Source organism: Rhinolophus hipposideros, assembly GCF_964194185.1.
Source record: "Rhinolophus hipposideros genome assembly, chromosome: 5".
NCBI classification, from domain to species: Eukaryota; Metazoa; Chordata; class Mammalia; order Chiroptera; family Rhinolophidae; genus Rhinolophus; species Rhinolophus hipposideros.
The window spans coordinates 78,467,268-78,489,499 of record NC_138051.1 but is presented as its reverse complement, the minus strand read 5'-3'; the positions used below and the strand labels follow the sequence as shown (position 1 = coordinate 78,489,499).

General features: G+C 47.7%; 1 protein-coding gene across 6 annotated transcripts; it reads left to right on the top strand.

Annotated features, from left to right (window-relative positions):
* Positions 1-6,467: 6,467 nt before the first annotated feature.
* On the top strand, positions 6,468-21,562 carry ABCD4 (ATP binding cassette subfamily D member 4). 6 transcript variants are annotated; one of them, XM_081047739.1, is made up of 19 exons: positions 6,468-6,677; positions 10,021-10,139; positions 10,294-10,421; positions 11,597-11,736; positions 12,920-13,036; positions 13,392-13,517; positions 14,093-14,143; positions 15,512-15,606; positions 15,852-15,973; positions 16,081-16,172; positions 16,335-16,424; positions 17,805-18,013; positions 18,189-18,280; positions 18,779-18,815; positions 19,220-19,269; positions 19,726-19,778; positions 20,059-20,135; positions 20,769-20,884; positions 21,039-21,562. In XM_081047739.1, exons 1-19 carry the CDS (start codon positions 6,640-6,642, stop codon positions 21,105-21,107), a joined length of 1,821 nt encoding a protein of 606 aa, XP_080903865.1. In that variant the 5' UTR covers positions 6,468-6,639; the 3' UTR covers positions 21,108-21,562. The 6 variants fall into 6 exon arrangements, with proteins under 6 accessions (XP_080903865.1, XP_080903867.1, XP_080903870.1 ...); XM_081047740.1 differs by lacking the exon at positions 6,468-6,677 and adding an exon at positions 8,660-8,719; XM_081047744.1 differs by lacking the exon at positions 11,597-11,736 and having other exon boundaries at positions 6,565-6,677.
* Positions 21,563-22,232: the final 670 nt, after the last annotated feature.

Below are 22,232 nucleotides of genomic sequence, written 5' to 3'. Positions count from 1 at the left end.
CAGACATCTTCCCTGAATTCCAGACAGAATCAGCCAATTGCCTATGTAATATCACCACTAAGTGTCCAATAGGCATCTCAGATTTAACCTGTCCATAAACAAACTCTTATAACCTGTCCTCCACCCAGAATCTGCTCTTTCCCTAGAGTTCCCTATCTAAGTAAATGGTGCTATCATTCACTCAGTTGTTCAGGCCTAAAGCCTTAGAATCACTCTTGATTCCTCTTTCTCTCATTCCCCACATCCAAATTCAAATCCTGTTGGTTCTAGTTTCAAAGTAGATCCCAAATCCAACACTTCTTCTTACTTCCTTTAAAGCAAGCTTTCTTAGCTTCGGTACTTTGGACGTTTTGGACCAGGTAACTCTTTGTCGTGAGGGCTGTCCTGTGCATTATTGTAGGGTGCTTAGCAGCCTCCCTTGCCTCTACCCACTAGATGCTAGTAGCATGCCCCGGTTGTGACAACCAAAAATGTCTCCAGATAGTTCCAAATGTCCCTGGTGGGGTGATGGGTATGGAGAAGGTGGGGCAATAGCATCCTAGTTGAGATCCACTTCTCTACAGCTACCATTCATTCCATAGTCTCAACCATTATCTTTTACCTGAAATACCAGAATAGCCTCCTAACTGGTTTCCCTCCCTCCATTCTAGCTCTCCCGGCTCCACACAGCAACAACCAAAGTAATCTTTTTAAATCACAAACCAAATCTGCTCACTCTTTGATTTTCAATCCTCCAATGGCTTCCCATAACACTAAACATAAAACCCAGTGTCATGTTGGTGTGCAAGACCCTGTGTGATCGGACCCTTGTTCATTTCCGACCGCTGTTCCCTTGCTTATTGCATTCTAGCCTTGCTGACTTCTTTGTTGTTCCTTGAACATGTCAAGAACATTCCCACCCGGGTCATTTGCATTCTCTGTTCCCTTCATTTAGAATGCTATCCCTCAGAATCTCCATGGCTCCTTTCCTCACTTTACTCAACCTCCTCGGAGATGCTTTTCCTGAGCACCCTGTCTCAAGGAGCACTGGCACCCCATCCTTCTCTCCCCATACCCTGTGTGATGGACATAGGGCTGTGCAGCCCAAATCCCCTTCTTTGGTGAGGGGCTTGTTGCCCAGCTGCTGGGAGAGCAGTCAGCGGACAGCCTTCAGCTGTCAGTCCCTTCAAGGATTGCCTCAGCCACAGGTGGACTTGCTTAAGGTCATGACCTTCCCTATGTAGCCCACATCCAAGGACTGATCGTGGCCCAAGTAGAAAGGAGGCAACCAAGGACCACTTTAGCTCTGGAGTTCCCCGTGGAGTTGACTAGACTGTCATCAGACCTGCCTCTCAGATGATTTCTCCCTCTGCCCAATCTTGCTTCCTTCCCCTCCCTTCCACAGATGTGATCCTAGAGCATTCTCTATCAACATCGAGCTTGCTAAACATCTCAGGGACAAGCGTCCCTGAGGATTCAACCTGTGACACCCTCTATAATTTTCTTAGCACTATATCTTATATTTGATACCATGTTATTTGTTTATGGTATGTATCTGCTTAAAGTCTGTGAAGGCAAGGACTTTGTTTTGAAACTGCTGTATCTCCAGCACCTAGAGCAATGCCTGGCACATACAGAGTAGATGCTCAGTAAATACTTATTCATCGAATAAGTACGAATTCTCATTGCCACCATGCTCAGCCCAGTCACAACTGTGGGTGTGGGGGGCCAAGTCTCCCAGAGTGTGCCACTCTGTTGTGTAGATTATTGTCAGCTGGAAACAAGTAAAGCCCAACAAACTCAAGAAGACTTTTTTACCTCCCCCTTCCTGCCTAAAGAGATTCAGTTAGAAAAACCTGCTTCAGGAAGGGAACCATAGCATATTTACTTTAGCACATATGAATGAAGTGTGGCAGGCAGGGAGGATCCGAGCAAAAATCTCTTCCACTAGATCCCCTTTTATCCCATTGTTTCTAGGTGGCCCTGTAAGAAATTGTTTACCAAATGTTTCTTCTTTCTCATCTACCTCTGCATTGCCTACTTCCCCTCCTTAGTCCAAAAGGATGCATATACCTCATTTTGCCTCACTGTCTAGAATTTTCATGCTTATGTGAATTCCCTGTGTGCACATATTAAAATTTAATTTTCTCCTGTTAATCTGCTGTGTGTGGCTTAAATTATTCAACCTTGCAGAAGAATTAAATGGGTAAGAAGAGTCAGAAGAAGTGAAGGGGTGAGGGGAAAGTTTTCTGGCCCCGACCCTACTCTAAGATTACTTTTAGTGATCAGGGTGTCCTTGAATGGTTCCTAACACGAAGGCTCCAACTTTTAAACAAAAATGCAGCTCAGGGACACAACGGTTCCAAAATGATTTACTTCTGCAGTGGGAATAGGCCCAGAGGATTGCAGATCTAGAGACAGGGCTCTGCTCAGCTAACAATTTTATTTGCCCTGCTCTGTCCTCCTTTACTTTAGAAATAAATTTAAGGCAGGTCTCATATGTGAAAGCTGCCACGGGATTTTTGAACCAGCAACATTGCAGGCATTTTGACCTGCTCAGCCCATAGGGTAAACTTCAGATTAAGTGATCATTCTTGAATATTTTTGTATACTGTTTCATCTTCTTCAAGAACATTCACATTGCTCAGTAATCTCTTATGATGGCCAGACCTGTGGATCAGCTTTATCATCCTAATTCTATATACAGAGAAATCTGAAGTCAGAGGAGTAACTTCATTCATTTCAAAAGTGTTTAATGAACACTATCTCTGTGCCAGGCACTGGGCTGGGTATTGCAGGATCCCAGCAATCCTGAAGATGACCAGGCAGGATACAGGTCGACAAGCAGGAACTCTGTAACTGAGGTATGAACCAAGAGCTGGGAAGGCCAGAAGATAAAGTGATTATTTCTATATTGGGAGACAACTTCTGGGAAGGTTTCATTGTGTAACCCACTTTAAACATACAGGCTCTGTTGTTCAAATTGTCTTTTGCTCTCTCCATTCCTTGCATTCCTAATTCCTACAAATTCCAATCATTTTCAATGGGTGCATACTCATGTACACACAAACATGCTTTTGTTAAAAAATAAAATACAGAGGGGTGGCCGGTTAGCTTAGTTGGTCAGAGCATGGTGCTCATAACACCAAGGTTGCTGGTTCGATCCCCACATGGGCCTCTGTGAGCTGCGCCCTCCTCAACTAGATTGAAACAATTACTTGACTTGGAGCTGATGGGTCCTGGAAAAACACACTTAAAATAAATAAAAGTTAAAAAAAAGAGTGATTATTAATGAATTGTATATACTAATGAATTATATATATAATTCATTAATATATATAATTATACATTAATGAATTATATATATAATTCATTAATGTATATAATTATATATATAATTTTGTTGTATTCATTATAGTTTTTCCTATACAGATATTTACATCTATATTTCATAGTTGAGATCATACTTTAAGTCCAGTTTGGTATTGGAGCAATATTTTTTGAAAGGTTAAAGTAATATATAGTATTGAGGGGCCCTGTGACAGTAATGCCACCAAACACCAAACCAGAACACTGTTGAGAGTGAAAGGCAACAAGAGCTATAAACCTGGATTGCCCTAGACAGGTGAGGTTGCTTGCCTTAATACTTTGGTTGCCTTACTAATTTTCCAGAAATTGCATCCTGACACATTTATTTGATTTTCAAAGTAACAAAAACATACTTGGGAAATCACACTTGGGAATAAGTTAAGCTCTTGCAGTCTCTAAGAATCAGTCGGTTATCTTCTCTTCCACAAAGTCTGAACTCCCCTTTTCCCCCTCCTCAGTTGGATGGTCCCCTCTATGGTTCTGGCGCAGTGGTTTTTACTTTTAGGAGGCGGAATTTTGCTCCTCCCCACACCCACACCCACACACCAAGGGACAATTGGCAATGTCTGGAGATGTGTTTTTGGCTGGCACAACTGAGTTGGGGTGGTGCTGCTGGAATCTAGTGGGTAGAAGCCTGGGATACTGTTCAACATTTTACAATACATAGGACAGCCTCCCTACTCTCCCAACAAAAAAATATCAGGCCCAAAAAGTCAGCAGTGTCAAGGCTGAGAAACCCTGCTGTATGGTATCTTTGTCAACTGCACTTCATAAAGACAACTGTAATTGCCAATTGCTTGGCCTTCCCAGCTAGATAACCAGCATCACGAAGACAGGTGGTACAAGTATCTTGTTGAGTATTTGGCACATAGTTGACAATAAGGACTGAAGGAAGATGGGAAGGTACATCCAGATTCAAAATTAAGGCCCTGTGAGATCATGCTACTTGTTTCCTTAAACTATTCTTTTTACCTCTCTTTGGGCACGACAATCAGTTGATAAGCATTTCATTCTTCAACATTTAACAAATATTTATTAAGAACTCATTACATATTAGCAGTATTCTAAAGTCAACCAATTGTCGTTGGTACCAATTCAATGCGAACAGGAATCCCTAATTTGGGGTGCAGTGAAGGAGACTATTCAGTGCAAACAACTCAATTGTGATATACTTGTGGAACGGTAGTGTTACAGCTCAATTATGAGACATAATGGCTGTGGAACAGATGACTCCACCTGGTATTGCAGCTGACCCAGTGTTGCAGCTCTGTTCTCTTCTGCCTAGACTGCCCTGCCCTGCTCCGCTCTCACCACGTTTCAGCTCTAGCCCTGCTGACTTATACAGAGGGTGCCAAAAATCTGTATACACATTTTAAGAAAGGAAAACTGTATTAAAATTGTAATATTCAATATATACCAATAACAAAAGATGAATACAAGTCACGTCTGACTTCTGCAATTACAAGAGGTGCTCAAAGTGGTTACCATCAGCGTCCAGACACTTCTGATTACGACAAACTACTGCTGGAGCAATGTTGACCAAAGTGTCCAGTTGTATACATTTTTTTTGGCACCCCTGGTATATAGAGAGAAGTCTTTGTCCGTGGTCCTTGATTGGTCTATACTTATGCAAATGAGGGCTCCAAGTCTTCACACTTTGATTGGTCAAAAAGCACTGTCCTGATTGGTTGTAATGGAGCTGCGCTCATTGGTCAGTGGGGATGCTAATAAGGATGTAACTGTGCAGCTCCAAGGGGAGGAGGAAAGTCTCAGGCCTGTTGGTTAAACTACAATTCCAGAAACTCTTTTATAAGGGTTGGCTCACAGTGCAGGAACACAATGCAGACAGTAGGCATTTTAGTGCAGGCTTCTCCTTGAAATGCAGCTTGCATGAGAGGCCCCTGTTTAACAACAGTTGTTAAGCTCTGTTTTTTTGTTTTTAATTTTGAGCCCAATTAGTCACTAGGCTCTGAGTTTTGTTTTGTTTTTTCATGTTGTTGGTTTTTTAAAAAAATTTTGAGCTACCAGGAGACCTTCCTAACAGGTATTTTCTTTCTTAGAGTAGACAGGTACTGAGAATACAGCAATGAGCAAGGCGGAGTCAAACTTCTTACAGAGAAATTTATTCTTGTAGGGCAAGACAAACAGTAAACAAAGAAACAAGATGATAGTGATAGGCCAGCCGGTGACTCAGGTGGTTAGAGCTCCGTGCTCCTAACTCCAAAGGCTGCTCGTTCGATTCCCACATGGGCCAGTGGGTTCTCAACCACAAGGTTGCCAGTTCAACTCCTCAAGTACCACAAGGGATGGTGGGCAGCACCCCCTGCAACTAAGATTGAACATGGCACCTGAGCTGCCACTGAACTCCCAGATGGGTCAGTTGGTTGGAGCACATCCTCTCAACCACAAGGTTGCCGGTTCGACTCCCACAAGGGATGGTGGGCTGCGCCCCCTGCAACTAAGACTGAAAGGACAACAACTGAAAGGACAACAACTTGAAGCTGAACAGCACCCTCCACAACTAAGACTGAAAGGACAACAACTTGACTTGGAAAAAAGGCCTGGAAGCACACACTGTTCCCCAGTAAAGTCCTGTTCCCCTTCCCCAATAAAATCTTTTTTAAAAATCACTATAAAGAAAGTAACAGAGACGGTTAAAAAAATAAAAAGATGATAGTGATAAATAGTATGAGGGAAATAAAAGTTTAATAGGGAATGATGGGGCCGGACGACACAGTCTAGGTAGGGTGAGCAGGTGACTATTGAAACTAATGATGAAAGTGAGCCTGCTCCAGGCTGGGGAAAGAGTGATCCAGGGGGAGACAACTGTAATTGCAAAGACCCTGAGGTGGATATAGAGTGTTGGTCAATGAAGACCGAGAGCTGGACACCATCGCTTATGCCATGAAAACGTTTGGATTTTATTCCAACGGCAATCGGACGCCTGATTTGTGTTGTTAAAAGATCACTATGGCTTATCTGGGAGAATTATGAAATATGTACTGTATTCAGAGTCTAAAATACTTGTCGTAAAATACTTAAGTCACATTTCTCCGCTACCTCTTGTCAAAGGAGAAACCTCCAACCTCCAGAAGGGGGCGCTCTAGGCCGGGTCGACCGAATGTAATGCCGAGGTCGGCCGCTTCCGCGTCGCTCGGCGCCTTCCTCTCTATCCGCCGGTGTCTGTGGTCGCCGGGGCCCCGCCCCTCTCCGCCCGGTCACACAGACTTCGTACTCTGCCCCGAGCTCGCCCCGGGGCAGCCGGTTCCGGCGTGGGTCCGATAGCGGGTCATGGCGGTCCGGGGGCCCGCGCCCGCGTCTGGCGCCAGGTGAGCAGGGCGACTGGGGAGGAGGGTCGAGTCTCGGGGCGTCTTACTCGGGGCTCTATGGGGAAGGGGGCTCTACTCCCAAATGCCCTTTTCCGCGGCGCCTGAAGAACCATCGCCCCCGCGAAAGAGGAGCTTCGGAAGGGACGCCTACCCTCCCCTCCGATCCGAGGCGCCCCTCCAGCTTGGTGGGCACTTCTGCACCCCCCTGCGCCCTGGGTGTGGTGGGATCCTCTCTAGGAACTGGCTTCCCTCTTTCCTTCCTTTCTTCTTTTTTTTTTTTTTTTTTTTTTTAAAGAACCTCAAATGCACAGCATTGAGCTGTTCATCCTTTTCAGTTCTTGGCACACTGTGGGCCAGTGCTCGGCCCATCTTGTGTTTTATCATCTTCCTTCGTTCCTTATTCTCAATCCCATTTCACTCCCCGTCTCAGACATCCACTCTGGTATATTAAAAGAGAGTGTCTTTACAGCCCACCGTACATAAGTTTGCATGTTATGTTGAAAAGTGTATAGTGGTTTTTGTTCTTATAAAGGATTATATGTTGTGATTTAAAAAAAAAAAAAAACTTTTTTACTCAACATTGTATTTTTGAGATCATACATGCTTTAGTAATCTAGTTTTCACCTCTGAGTGCTGCAAGGTTCTACCTCATGTGCATTAGACCCCATTTTGTTTATACATTCCCCTAGCGATGGACACTTAGGTTGCTTCCAGTTTTTAATCACCACAAATCATACTGGCACTTGTCTCCTTTTGGATATGGATGAATTTCTCTGGATTATCCACACTAGGGTAGGATGCTAAATCATACCTAATTCTGCTAACTTGTTCTCTGGAATGGTCACATCAGCTTACACTTCCCAACAGCATTGACTAAAGTTTCCTGTCTTACCATATTCCCTGCCCCCCCCACCCCGCCCCTCAACATTTGGTGTTGTTTGGTTTTCTAATGTTTATCAATCTGATGAGCATAAGGTGATATCCCATTGTGTTAATTTTCATGTATTAAGCGTCCAGGTTTCCCCTTTTCCAAATTGCCTATATCCTTTCCCCGTTTTTTATGATTTCCTGTTTTCCTGACTTGTAGGAATTCCTTGCAGGTTCTAGATTTTCATTCCTTGTTGGTTTTACACGGCAAATACCTTCTCCAAGTCGTTTAACTTAATATATACACTGAACAAAAATACTTAATTCTAAGTTAAATTGATTAGCTTTTTCCCTTTAAATTTGTGGTTGGGGGGGGTCTTTTCTGAGAAATACCTTCCCACTGTTTCTTAAGATATCCTAGGGTGGCCGGTTAGCTCAGTTGGCTAGAGCGTGGTGCTGATAACACCAAGGTTGCCGGTTTGATCCCCACATGGGCCACTGTGAGCTGCGCCTTCCTTAAAAAAAAAGATATCCTACAGTTCCTTCTATTAACTAAATACTTTTTTTTAACCTTAAATTTTTATTTATTTAATTTTATTGGGGTATATTGGGGAACAGTGTGTTTCTCCAGGGCCCATCAGCTTGAAGTTGTTGTCCTTCAATCTAGTTTTGGGGGCGCAGCTCAGCTCCAAGTCGCCATTTTCAATCTTAGTTGCAGGAGGCGCAGCCCACCATCTCATGGGTGAATTGAACCAGCAACCTTGTTGTTGAGAGCTCACGCTCTAATCAACTGAGCCATCCAGCCTCCCTCTCCAGAAGCTCAGCAGCAGCTCATTGACTTCATTCTAGTTGTGGAGGGCGCAGCTCACTGGCCCATGTGGGAATCAAACCAGCAACCCTGTCGTTCAGAGCTCACACTCTAACCAACTGAGCTGTCCAGCCACCCATTAGTTACTATTTTTTTTTAACATTTAGATTTTTAATCCATTTGGAGATTTTAAAGTTTATTTTTTGTAAATGATTTGATGTAATGACCTAAATTTTCCTCCACCATTTTCAATTAGTAACTAATGAGTTAATGAAAAATTAAAGAAGTTGTGTAGTAGTATAGTTAAGAGCACAGATTCTTAGAGCCAGGCTGTCTGTGTTCAAGCCCTAAGGCTACTACTTACCAGGTAGGTGACAGGCAAGTTACTTAAACTCTTTTGCCTCAATTCCTCTTTCTTTCCTTTTTTAAAAAAAATTTATTGGGGTGACAATTGTTAGTAAAATTACATAGATTTCAAGTGTACAATTCTGTATTACATCATCTATAAATCCCATTGTGTGTTCACCACCCACAGTCAGTTCTCCTTCCATCACCATATATTTGAATTCCTCTTTCTTGAAATAGGATATAGCGTCCATCTCTTAGGGTTGTGACAGGTAAATGAATTCATACGTGTAAAACGTGTAGAACAGTATAGGCACAGAGTACATGTTTAATAAGTATTGACAATTATTAGTATTAATACGTGCTTTATTATGCGCCCATGTAAACGTAGGTTTTTTGATAATTTTAGACATTTTTTTGGTCCCTCTTCCATTGGTCTTTTTGTTCCCGTATTAATACTGCACTTTGTTATTACTCCAGCCCTGTAATATGTTACGTCTTAATAGCCTGATGGTTTGGGTGTCTTCCTCCTTTCCTATTCTTCGCAATTAATTGTCCTAAGCTATTCAGGGACTTTTACATTTCCGTATAAAGTTCCTCAGAGAAGCCTGACTTTTGATTGGTATTACATTGAACTTTTGTTAGACTTGAGGTCATTATAATGTTAAGTCATGCCAGCTGTAAATTTAAGTCTTCTTCTTGGAATAGAGCTATCGTCTACAGTAGAGCTTTGTTTTTTCCTCCAAAATATTTTATACATTCTTTTTTAAAGTTAATTCCTGGATATTTTATAGTTTTTCTATACTTTTCTTATTTTATAAATGATATTTTCTTTATATTTTCCCGTTAATTATTGCTGGCATAGAACACTATTCATATTTGTATGTTAACCCATATCTAGCTGAACTCCTTTTATTTACATTTTGATTTGCTGTGTTTCTTATGCAAACTATCACATCTGCAAATAATGACAATTTAATCTCTTCCCTTTCAATCCTTTCACCTTCTTTTTCTTGCTTTATTGTTTTAGCCAAACTCCTGATGAAGTAGGCTTGTCTTCTTTGTGACCATAAAGAGGATATGGCTAAAGTTTCTTTATTAACTATGTTTTTCACTGTGGATTTTTTGGTAAATAACCTTTCAGAGCATTTATCAACTTAAAGAACTTCCTTTCTATCCCTGGTCTGTTCTGAGCCTACCATCTTCAGTATTTGTAAACCATTCTTTGCTCATGTCCTGGGCAGCCCCTCCCCCCCAACAATGTAGCTAAGCTTAGTAACTGCTCTCAGGTTTTTCTCTGTTTCACCTGCTTCTCTTCTTCAGGCCTAGGTTAGATCTACAATTTGTCCAGCGGTTCCTGCAGATACAGAAGGTTTTATTTCCCTCTTGCTCATCACAGAATGCCTTGATGTTCCTGACCCTTTTGTGTGTGGCCCTCCTGGGTGAGTGAATGAGCTCAGGCTAGAGAAGGGAGGGCCGCTCTGGTTTTGGGGTCCCCTTCTCTCCGGGGTGTTGATGAGGCAAGGGCTCAGGAAGAAGCTTCTCTCCTTTTTGCACCACTCATCACTGATTTCTGCCTCCTCTCCCTGTCCCCAGAACAACTGGTGATTTACCAGGTTGGCTTGATCCCCAGTCAGTACTACGGGGTCCTAGGAAACAAAGACTTGGATGGGTTTAAGACCCTGACATTCCTGGCTATCATGCTCATCGTTCTCAACTCCATGGTAAGGTCTTCTCCCTGTGTCTCTCTTCCTTTCCAGCCTAGTATGAATGGAATGCCCAGTGGAACTTAGTCACCAGGAAGCAGGAATCAAGCTCTGGGTGTGTGTGTGTCCCCTCCCTTTTCTGGGAACTTGAGGTCAGAACCCTAGGTAGGGCATAGATCTTGGTATTGGCCCACGGGGACCAATTCCTCTGGTGTTTAAAGCTCCCAGGACTAGGCCATGAGGTTCTGGTGTAATTCTGCATACAGCGGCAATGATCATTGTTCCCTCCATTCCCAGAACTCTTGCTTCAGGAATCTCAGAGCACTAGAAAACTGGGATCAGCTGCCAGAGTTGCTCTTTCCTCTGGGGCTGAGGCTGCGACTCGGCCTGGCACCATATCTCACCTCCCAGGCTTTGCATCTGCTGTTGACCCCAGCGTGGCCTCCTCCCCCACCCCTGGTTCACTTGTTTAATGCCTGCTCACTTTTCAAAATTCTTCTGTTATCACCTCCTTCAAGTCCGCCTCAACTTTCTCTTTCATGTTTCTTCCACCAAACTGTCCTTAACTAAAACTTGGAGTTTCCCTCTGCTCTAACACTCAGTATACTTGTAATTGTCTGTTTTGTGGCTAGACTGAACGCACTGCTATTTCCCTCTTGCTCAGCACATCAGTGCCCCCATAAATGGTGAATGATGAGAGTCAGGGCTCTGCTAGGACTCGAGCCTCTGCTCTTTGTCAGGCTGTATTACCTGTTTTCTCGGGGAAGCCACTCCTCATCACACTTTGGAACTTTCGCTGGGTCTTTGGTGAGTAAGCACCTATGTATACAGAACCCTGTCCCAAGTTTTGGGGACAGAAAACTAAGAATATAAATGGAATAGAAAATACTGTTCCCACTCTCCAGAAGTTCATCTGCTCTCCGAATAAGACAGTACAATACAGAAAGGGGCTAGAGGGCCTTGCCTTAGGTAAGTCCTTAAGTATTCGGTGAAGGAATGAATGTGTGAGTGAAGGAGGAAGTGAAGTCTCCTGACTTGACCCTTTAAACTAGCAGAAGTGCTGCGTCCACAGTCATCAGAGTGGGCTGGGACTGGTCAGCAGAGGCTTCCTGCCAGCCCTGAGCTTTGCGCTGAGACTTGCAGGAAGCCAGTTTCCCTTTCCCTCCCTTCCCCTTGCCTCCCCCACTGCACAGCTGAAGAGCTTTGACCAGTTCACCTGCAACCTGCTGTATGTGAGCTGGAGGAAGGACCTCACCGAGCACCTGCACCGCCTCTACTTCCGGGGCCGCGTGTACTACACCCTCAACGTGCTGCGGGATGACGTCGATAACCCGTAGGCACCGCCTCTCTGTCCTCGCTCCCCTCTGCATGGTTCTGTCCTGGCGCAGCCCTGGAGAGGCAGACCCCTTGGAGACCAGCTACAGTTCTTTGCAGATGTTGATAAGAGCCTTGGGAGGAGGACACTTTGCGGAGGGCCGGTGGAGAGGCTGCAGGGCTGAGAATAGGGAGCCGCTCCCTTTTGTCCATTTCATATCCTGGGCTTCCAAAGTAGGCCCCCTCTGAAGAGAGTATCCTTGCTACAAAAAGCTAGAAAACCAGCTCGCGGATTTTCCACAGTAAAAAAATTGCTGTTGAGGACTCAGTCTAGGATTTAAATCTTTATTCTATCACCTTCCGGCTCATTGGCCTTAAGTTTACTAAGCCCCAGGTTCCCTTTCTGTAAAATGATAACAGTGGTTACTATCTCAAAGGATATAGTGAGAATGAAATGATATTCAGGTAATGCACATGTACAGTGCCTGGCACATATGTTCCAATGTAAGTTAGCTGCTCTGATTTTATAGGTGAGGAAAGCCAGGAGAATGCAAGTGACTTGTCCAAGGTCACGTCTCCTTGGGGTAGGAGTTACTGTGGCCCCGGTGTGCTGTGGAGCATATGGGGTCTCCTCACACTCATTCCCTCCCCACTCACCACCCTCCCAAGCACTTTGTTGCCTGGGGTGCCCTTTCCTCAGTTCAAGCTGAGTTTGGCAGCAAAGTTTCTTGGGCAGCTGCTCCTGCTGCTGCTGCTTAGCTCTCTCTTCTAGTTCTCTTCTCTATGACTCAACCCATAGGAGCTTCTGCAGCCAGATGGCTAAAATGGGGGCAGGCCCAGGCTCATCAAAGAGAGATTGGGAGGCGTAAGATAAATGGGAGAGCTTTCCTGGTTATCCAGAAACTCAACTCATGTACCCTCAGAACTGGCTCAGGGCCCCTGCAAGCTGGACCTTTCAGTTGCCACTTTTTCTGAGGGGTAAACCGAGGCACCATAAAAAGCAACTCTCCAGAACCTTGTTTAGAGGTCCTGAGGGTCTCATTGTCTCTGGGAAACCAGCCATTGTCTGGGTCCATCTTCCCACGGGGTCCTTGTTCACAGCACTGAAAGGTCAGGATAAGAGGTAACGTGGGACTGTCTTAGCCATCTCAACCCTCGAGCCCAGCTCCCTGGGTCCAGTTACTCTGTGCTGTTGACTGCAGGGACCAGCGCATCAGCCAGGACGTGGAGCGGTTCTGCCGGCAACTCAGCAGCATGGCCAGCCAGCTGATCATCTCCCCCTTCACCCTCGTCTACTACACCTACCAGTGCTTCCAAAGGTGAAGCCTCTCCTCCTGCCAGAATCCCTCCTCCTTCCCCCCAGCTGTTTCCCCAGAGGTCCCTCACACACACAGACCCTCCCAGGTTGGATCCAAAAGAGGCTAGTCTTCCCTTCCTCTCACCTGCACCCCAGGAAGTCTTCCTATCGTGTGTGTGGGCCCCTGCCCTCCTTTTGGCCCTGTGGTATTTCAGTGTCACAAGGATCACAGCTTAGCCAGGTACTAGATGCCGCCACACAGAAGCAGAGGCCCCCCCGAGGCTGCTGAGATTGAATAGAGGCTGCCCGAAGGGGGCAGGAGTCAGGCTGAGGCCTGCGGGATGTGGCACCTCCCACCCTCCCTCTCTGACTTTCAGCACAGGCTGGCTCGGGCCTGTGAGCATCTTCGGATACTTCATCCTGGGAACCATGGTGAACAAAATGTTGATGGGGCCCATTGTGGCGAAGCTGGTGCAGCAGGAAAAGCTGGAGGGGGATTTCAGGTGTGTCTGCCTCGCTTGAGGTTTCTGGGTTGGGCGTAATGGTTAAGGAATGGGATCTGGAGTAAGGCTGCCTTAGTTGAAACCCTAGGTATGCCAGTTACTAGCCACGCGCTCTTGGCCGGTAGGGATGGTACTGTTACGATAGAAGTGTGAGGCAGGTTAATGAGATTATCCATGAGAAGCGTGGGGACAGTGGCTGATTGGCCACCAGCATCATCCCTTGGCTTTCTCACATGCTTCTGTTCCAACCACCCTGTCGGGTCAGCCGATGGATCCAGCCCCGACTCTGCTTCATGGCCTTCTTCTGCAGGCCCAGCACTGAGAGGAGGAGGTGCTGTGCACCCCTGTTCTCTCTGGAGTGAGGCAGGGGGCTGCCCTGTCTGCAGGGCTCCTGCCACCCTACCCAGGCCTAGGATTTCCCACGCTGTGACAGTTCAGGAAAGGGGTGGGCTGAGGCAGCCAGTTGCAAGGTGGAGCTGGGCTCCTCTTTGTCTGGAGGTCTTAATCCAGGCCTCCTGAAGGAGAGGAGCCCGTACTGCCCATTGTCAGCACACGTTTCCCTTTGGTCTTTCCAGGTTCAAGCACATGCAGATCCGGGTGAATGCTGAGCCTGCTGCTTTTTTCAGGTGAGTCTAGTGGGGATAGTTCCCCTTCTGCCTCGTCAGAGCTGCTGGTGGCGATGGCAGAGAAGGAAAGATGAATGGGACAGTCCTCCTGCCATCCCCTTGCCCAGGGGTCGAGCATCGTCACACTCGGCTGTGACCCTCTCCCCATATCCCTCCCTGCCCTTGTCTGCCTCATCCTTAAGTCCAGGGATTTGCTTCTGAAGCTAGTGGTTCCTCTGCGAGGCCTACCGTGGGGCTTAAATTTGTTCCAAGAATGAAGTGAGTGAGTGTTTCATTGTCTTAGCGATGACTGGATGGCATTGCCTCTGCCCGTTTTTCTGTATGTAAAATGGCTTTCTGTCAGAGCCTGATGTCCAGGGCTGATCATCTCTGTAGCATTGGGGAGAATGGGAGCGGCTGGCGCCAGAGCTTTAAAGTGACTCTTGCAATACCTGGATCCGGTAGCCTTGGAACCTTTGCTCTTCTGCCAGTCTCTGGCAGTTTGCAGTGCCACCACTTGGGGTGCCAAGACCACATGGACACTTAAGAGCTGGGGCTTGGTAGTGTGGTGGGGAGGCCTGCGCCTGTGCTAAGCTGTCTTTGGATTCCGCAGCCTCTGCTCATGAAGCTCTGGGCTCTGGAGAAAGCAGGTTGATTCTTGGAACTCTGAGTGTATTCTTCAGTGGTCTCTATGTCCCTCCTTATGTCTGAAATCCTCCCTCTATTCTCCCCCTACCTTTTCTGCCAGGAGAGTTTCTGCCCATCCTTAAAGCCCCAAATCACTTCCTCTTGGGAGCCTGCCAGACTCCCTTAGTGGTCAAGCCTGTTTGTTGCCATATCCCTGAAGACACTGCTTATGTAACAGTTTCCATTTCCAGGTGAAGAATGCAGTATACCTGCCTAACCCTCTGAACTGGTGTCCTCCCTAATGAGGACTATGGTACCACCTTTTTCTCATACTGGCTAACTAGTAGAGCCAGCCACGCAGTGACTGCTCCCTGTATGTTTGTTTAATAATAGCAGCTGGCAGTTTATATTCTGAAATTCTTACTCTAGCCTATTACGTAGGTATTAGAAGCTCCATTTTACAAATGAGAAAACTAAGACTCCGAGACTTACTCGTAAGTAACTTGTCAGTCACGTCTAGCTAGTATGTGGCCAGAGCCAGGATTTGAATCATGTCAGCCGATCGAGAGTTCAGGTTCTTTCCGCAGGCAATACTATATTGAGCGAATGAAGCAATGCATAGGTGCTAGTGACAGAAAAGGTCTGAGGTGAAGATCATTTGGATGGGCTTGGTCGCTAAAGGAGGGTATAATGAGGGACAGAAGGCCCCCGGGCTGGCTGAGGCTCTCCAGGCCCCATGGACAGCCCAGCCTTTCTCTTCAGAGCTGGGCACGTGGAGCACATGAGGACCGACCGCAGGCTGCAGAGACTCCTTCAGACCCAGCGGGAGCTGATGTCCAAGGAGCTCTGGCTGTACAGTAGGTAGAGGGAACCCCAGGAGGCAGGAATCACAGGATCGGAATAGTCCCCTGCCCTTCCTTCGCCTCCCTCCTTTCTCTCCGCACTGATATATTTGCTCTGATGAGGGGATTAACCAGGAGGAGCCACTGCCTTTGCAGGGTATGTCCTCAGGAGAATGAGGATCTGGGGAGTAGCGCAACCCTGGGTGGCTTCCCACCCCCCTCAGGAATGTTCCCGTGTCTCATGCAGTCTGTCTTCACAGTCGGTGTCAATACGTTTGACTATCTGGGCAGCATCCTGAGTTACGTTGTGATCGCAATCCCCATTTTCGGTGGCATCTATGGAGATCTGAGCCCCACGGAGCTCAGCACGCTGGTCAGCAAGGTGAGAAGCCCTCCTGGTGGCCGCTCATGCGGCCCCCTCTGCCCTCTGGCCCAGTGTCCAGGGCCTGGGAGTCAAGACCTGTGCTCACTGCTGTCCATTCCGTTCAGAATGCCTTCGTGTGCATTTACCTCATCAACTGCTTCACCCGGCTCATCGACCTCTCCACTACGCTCTCGGATGTGGCTGGTTACACACACAGGTGACGCTGCGTCCCGCCCCCTGAACAAAGTGTCATAGAGAGCAGTAGCTGAGTGAGAAAAAGAACAGAAAAACTCCCCATATACTGGTGGGTGTGAGAGAAAAAGGAGTATCACCTTCACCTGGGCCCCCAGGCCCACCTCAGGTTTTCACTTCCTGCCAGGATCGGGGAGCTTCAGGATACCCTGCTTGACATGTCCCTGAAGTCACAGGATGGTGAGATGCTGGATGAGAGCGAGTGGGACTTGCACAGGTGAGCAGTGGGCTGGGGGGTGGGCAGTAGTTGAGAATGCAGGCTCTGGAACCACCCAGCTTGGGTTCACCCTGGAGCCCTGCCCTTTCCCAGTTGGGCAGCAGTTGTGCGGAGCAAATGAAAGAAATGTGTATCTTGTGCCAAGCACGTTACAAACGGTCACAATTAGTGTTGCTATTCTAGCATCCACTGTGTTAATTTCCACCATCCCCCACCTGATGGGAGCAAAATGCACACACTGCCTAGGCCTGAGATAACAAACAATCTGAATAGGAGCCCTCCTCTTCCTTCCCTCTTCCTCCCACTGGGCCCTGCCGCCTGCCCGTTTCCTCAGGGCTATTCTGTTCTTTGTCCCCATGCCTCACTCAGGCCCAGATATGTCTTTATTCGTGTATGTTTGCAGGCTCTGTGATGTTTCTGACCTTTCTGTGCATTGAGAATTTGTTTCATGTGCTCACTTTTCTTATACAAATTACTTAAGGGTTCTGGGTCTCAGTTTCATTTCTATAAAGATGACCTTCCTCTTAGGGTTGTTGTGAGAATTAGATATCATAGTTCATAGAAAGTGTTTGGACAGTGGCCACAGAGTAAGCTTTCAAAAATGGGAAGAGTCTGAATTCCGGGGCCTACATTCTCTTCTTAGGAACTTAGGGCCTTGTCTGTTGCCCCTGTTTAAAATAAAAGCGTCATGTAACTGTGAGATCAGAGGCTAGGGTGATGGTGCAGGGACATAGGAAACCAGAGTTGCTGTGGCAGATGGGCATCCATGGAGAGCCAGAAACTTTTTTTTTTTTAACTGGGGAATAGTGTGGTTTTTCAGGGCCCGTGAGCTCCAAGTCAAGTCGTTGTCCTTCAGTCTAGTTGTAGCGGGCACAGCTCAGCTCCAAGTCCAGTTGCCATTTTCAATCTTTAGTTGCAGGGGCGCAGCCCACCGTCCCATGTGGGAATTGAACCAGCCACCTTGCTGTTAAGAGCTCGCGCTCTACCCACCGGCAGCTCGTTGTCTTCAATCTAGTTGTGGAGGGCACAGCTCGCTGGCCCATGTGGGAATTGAACCGGCAACCCTGTTGTTCAGAGCTCACGCTGCAATCAACTGAGCCATCCGGCCGCCCACCTGTCCCTTTTCTTAAAAGGACACCAGTCGTATTGGATCAGGGCCCTACCTTAAGGGCCTCATTTTAATATAATCACCTCTTTAAAGACCCTTTCTCCAAATGAGATCCTAGGGGTTAGGACTTCAACATGATTTTGAGGACAGTTCAGCCCATAACAACCCTCTAATCCAGGGGTGATGCCCCCCAAGGAGAAGAAACCCCCTCCACCTGGCAATCGTGACACTGCTTATGTTCCCCACACCCCCCCTCCATTATCTGTTCCCAGAGCCCCAGGCTGGCCAGCAGCAGAGCCAACAGACACAGCTTTCCTTCTTGAGCGGGTCTCCATCTCTGCCCCCTCCTCTAACAAACCCTTAATTGAGAATCTGAGCCTGAAGATCTCGGAGGGGCAGAGTCTGCTCATCACGGGCAATACCGGCACCGGCAAGACCTCCTTGCTCCGGGTTCTGGGCGGCCTCTGGAAGAGCACACGGGGTGAGAAGCAGCCCTTCCTGCCTCTGAGAAGGCGGCCATGCGAGTGTGCGTGCGTGCGTGTGTGAGTGTGTAGGTGTGTGCATTAGAATCCAGCCTTTTTTGTTGGGGAATGGGACTGAGGAGCAGTTGCCTTCTCTGGAAGATCTTGAAATGGAGGTTTCTGTGGGCTCTGCAGGCTCAATGCAGATGCTGACGGACTTTGGACCCCACGGGGTGCTGTTCCTGCCACAAAAACCATTCTTCACTGATGGGACCCTTCGGGAGCAGGTCAGCGCAGTTCAGGGGCTCCCTCCTCCCTTCCCTCCTCCCCCATAGCCAGGGCTTCTGGTGCTATGACAGGTCTGAGCCCTAGGTGTTACGGGCAGAGGTGGGGTAATGAGACGGCCTGTGCTCAGGAACTCCCTGGCCTTCGAACATTTATTCACACCCATGGATTGGGCTATGTACTCAGAGTAACTCCTGGGGGCAGGTTAAGCTGTGAGGGCCACAAGCCAAAGATCACACATATTTGTTGAACCCCAAGGTGGGATTGTGGGGTCCCTGCCCTCATGAGGCTCTCGGACTTCCCCCAGACACACATCTGGAGGTTGCCATGACCCTGCCCCACTGTCTGCTGGCTTGGCCTCTCCCACTGGTCTGTCAGCCAGGGTATTCCTTACTCTCCTCAGCTAGAGAGGAGCCAGGCTGTTTCTGAGGGAGGGAGGGCTGTGGGCAGCCCCCTTCTCATTGGCCCTTGTCCTAGGCCCATGGTTTTTATTTTATCAGGTGATATATCCCTTGAAGGAGATCTACCCAGACTCAGGTGAGCTGGCCTCCTTGGGGCATGTTCCCCCATCTCAGTTGTTCCTACTCATTCTGACTGGAGCCTTACCTGTGCCCTCTGGGAGAGGCCCCAGCCACACTGCTGGGTTCAGGTTGGGTCCACCTTTCCTCCTCCCACTGTTTACTCTCTGGGGGCCTGTACCCTGACCTCATCTTGTTTTGTCTTCCCCTCCTTGAAGAGAGGCATCTATTGGAGGAAGGGACGAGATTACTTCCTTCACCTGGCCCTTCCCTTATTAGGTCTGTAACCTGTCACTTCAGAGCCTTAGCCCAGATTCTGAGCCCCCTATCTCTCCCTCCCCTCGTCCCCCCACTGTGATTGCCCATTGATTCTGGCTATCCAGAAGGAGCTGACTTCCTGAAGAAGGCCTCTCTGTTTTGTAGGTTCTACTGATGATGAGAGGATCATGAGGTTCTTGGAGTTGGCAGGCCTGGTAAGTGAGGGCAGGGACCCTGAGACACAAGCACACCTGGTAGCACAGACCACAGGTGCTGGCCCAGCAGGGCCGACCCTACTATCCCTGGGCCAGGACTGGAAGTATGAGTCCCGGGCAGGGAGAGTGGGAATATAAAGTGGCAGGAGGAACTGCTGGCCAGGTACGGGCAACAAGGGGACACGTTCTAGTGAATTTTAAAACAGTCAGAAAACTATTATTGTAAAGAAACATGCTTTTTCTTGTCACTGTGCTCCAACAACTTTATGCAGGGTAGCTGGTAGGCTATTCCTCTGTCCGGGGCGATGGCCCCCCCAGCCCTCACCGTGGTCCTCCACTGGGGTTGTAGATCTGTCTCGGAAGCACGTGTGTGGTGGGGCTGAGGCGCTTCCTCAGGGTGGCAGGGAGCAGATACGGGCCCTTTTATGGACATCATTTCCTTTGGGTGTGTTACAGTCTGACTTGGTGGCAAGGACAGAGGGTCTGGACCATCAGGTCGATTGGAACTGGTAAGAAAGGGGTCGGGGTGCTCCAGAGCCAGTTCCCCCAAAACAATGGGTCCCAGGAGCCCAGTGAAGGGATAGAATGGCTCCTGATCCCAGAGTCCAGGTTTCATGCCTTTGGGAGCAGAGTTTTGGCATCACCTTGTGTGGGCAGCGGGGCTGTGGTTGAAGGGGGAGTGACGTCCATCAGTCCTGGGGTGAGAAGCTCTTCCTGCCCAGACCCGTTCTAGGCAAAAGCCAAGCTGTCTCCAACCTCCAGGGGTCCTCTCTCACTCCTTTTCCTCAGGTATGATGTTCTGTCTCCAGGAGAGATGCAGAGGCTGTCCTTTGCTCGGCTTTTCTACTTGCAGCCTAAGTATGCAGGTGAGGTCCAGCCTGTAGGTACGCATGCCAGGTACTGTGTGCTCACAGGTGTAGCAGCGTGTGTTCACGCACACCTGAGGCAGCACTGGTATGCATAGGAGAACACACCTGTGCGTGGCTGGGCATCTCTGTCCCTGTAGGAGAGGACGGCAGGCCTCTGCCCATGAGGCAGCAGTGCTTGGCATCCTAAAAGCAATTCTGGATGTGTTACTCCTGATTCCTAAGCTTTCTGCCATTGCAGTAGCTGGAGCTGCCTTGAGAGGGTGTGTGATGTTATGCTCTGCCATCCATGAATGGGCATTCCCCCCCAGTTGTGCCTGGCAGGGGGCGGGCAGGTGTGGACTTCTCTGGGGACTGGCATCTTTGGGGGATTCCCTGGTCCCAAGCAGTGGCTGGTGCTTATCTGTATAGGAAGCTGAGGGGTTTTGTCCTGCTGCTGGCAGAAGGCTTCCCAGATGGAGCCTGGCTTCTGCTCCTTTGACCCATCCTTTGTGAGGCAGGGCTCCTGTAAGCCAGAGCTGCGTTCAGCTTCCCCCGGGTACCCGCCAGAAGTGGAAATGAGTTTGGGTTGGAGGAGAAGCCAAGGCAGGTGGGGGCAGGAGACCATCTCTTCCCACGGGGTTCTGCCCTCAGTGCTTGATGAAGCCACCAGTGCCCTGACTGAGGAGGTGGAGAGTGAGCTTTACCGCGTCGGCCAGCAGCTGGGCATGACGTTTATCAGCGTGGGACATCGGCGCAGCCTTGAAAAGGTACCTGTGCTCACAAGGATGGCTAAGGAGGAGAAAGAACGCAAGGGCCAGGGACCCTCACAATGGACAGTGGAGGTGGCAGAGAGGGCAGGGGTTCAATGGCCTCCTGTGGTGGCCAGGGCAGCCTAATCTCTGTGGTGGTGGTCTCTTGTAGTTTCACTCCTTGGATCTGAAACTCTGTGGAGAAGGAAGATGGCAACTGACCAGAATCAAAGTAGAATGAAGCCAAGGATGGCTGGCCACTGGAAGGAGAGCCAAGTTCGGGGCAGATCGGCAGTCCCCAGGAGAGACTGGGAGGACTGACAGGGCAAGGAATGAGCCTCACAGGTCCTGTGCGGAGTGGTAGCAGCAGTGGGCTCACACAGGGGTGGCTTCCACGGGGCACGCAGGCCAGCCAGGCCTCCTGCTGCCTCAGCCAGAGCTCTGTACACTTGAAGTGCTGGTCCCTTACTTACAAATTACTTCAGATCGTGTTTTCTAAAGAAAAACCTCAAAGTGTAGGATCTATAAAAAATGAAGGGTCAAAGTGGAAAGAGTATTGGACTTGGACTCATGAGACCCAGAAATCTTTTACGTTGGTTAAATTTTGCAACAATAGATTTTTAACTGAATCAGCTATTTAAATTTTATAACTTTTTAAAAAAGAAGATACATATTAAAATATTTTTTTGCAGCTTTCTCCCTTTCTCTTTCTTCTCCATTATAAGAAGATATTTTTAACTGAATTTTCAGACTCGTATTTGAGAGCCTGGAGCGAACAGCACAGCAATCTACTGTACTGGAATCTTCTGTTCCTGGTTTTTTATTTTATTCCACATCACCAATTCTCCATTTGCCAGTTGTACCTAACCTCTAGAGCCCTTCTGTTTTTCTTGTCTTAACCCAGATGCAAATAAATCCCTTTCCTCTCAGTCAGCTAAAATAAGGTTGAGGTTTTTCAAAAATAATCTATATTAGGGAACAACAACCAGTTGAACACACAAAACCCCAGAATCACAAAAGCATGAGATACAAAGTAATTGAGTCCAAAGTCCTTATTCTAGAACAATATCCCCCAAAATTCAGTTGTCAGCATATCACCTTCATGATTTTTGCCAGATCTCTGTATTTCTTGTACTGTTAATTGCTTAATATTTTAAAAATTGACTCGCTTTTTAAATTGAATGCATCTTTAGAAGAATGTTTACATTTGACATACATAGAAAGTAACTAAAAATGAATCCAATAAAAACCAAACTCTTACGAAATTGCAGCTTGATGCTGTGACCCACAGGGCCTGAGCCTGAGGCTCCCTCTCAGTACAAAGGGAGGTTACGGGATGTTACAGGAGTTAGACATACTAGCAACC

Bases quoted from the DNA above. Each gene is read 5' to 3' on its own strand.
- ABCD4 (XM_081047739.1), top strand. From the start codon at position 6,640: ATGGCGGTCCGGGGGCCCGCGCCCGCGTCTGGCGCCAG. The intron at 18,281-18,778 runs GTCAGCGCAGTT...TTATTTTATCAG, and splicing joins ATGGGACCCTTCGGGAGCAG to GTGATATATCCCTTGAAGGA. The intron at 19,270-19,725 runs GTAAGTGAGGGC...GGTGTGTTACAG, and splicing joins TCTTGGAGTTGGCAGGCCTG to TCTGACTTGGTGGCAAGGAC.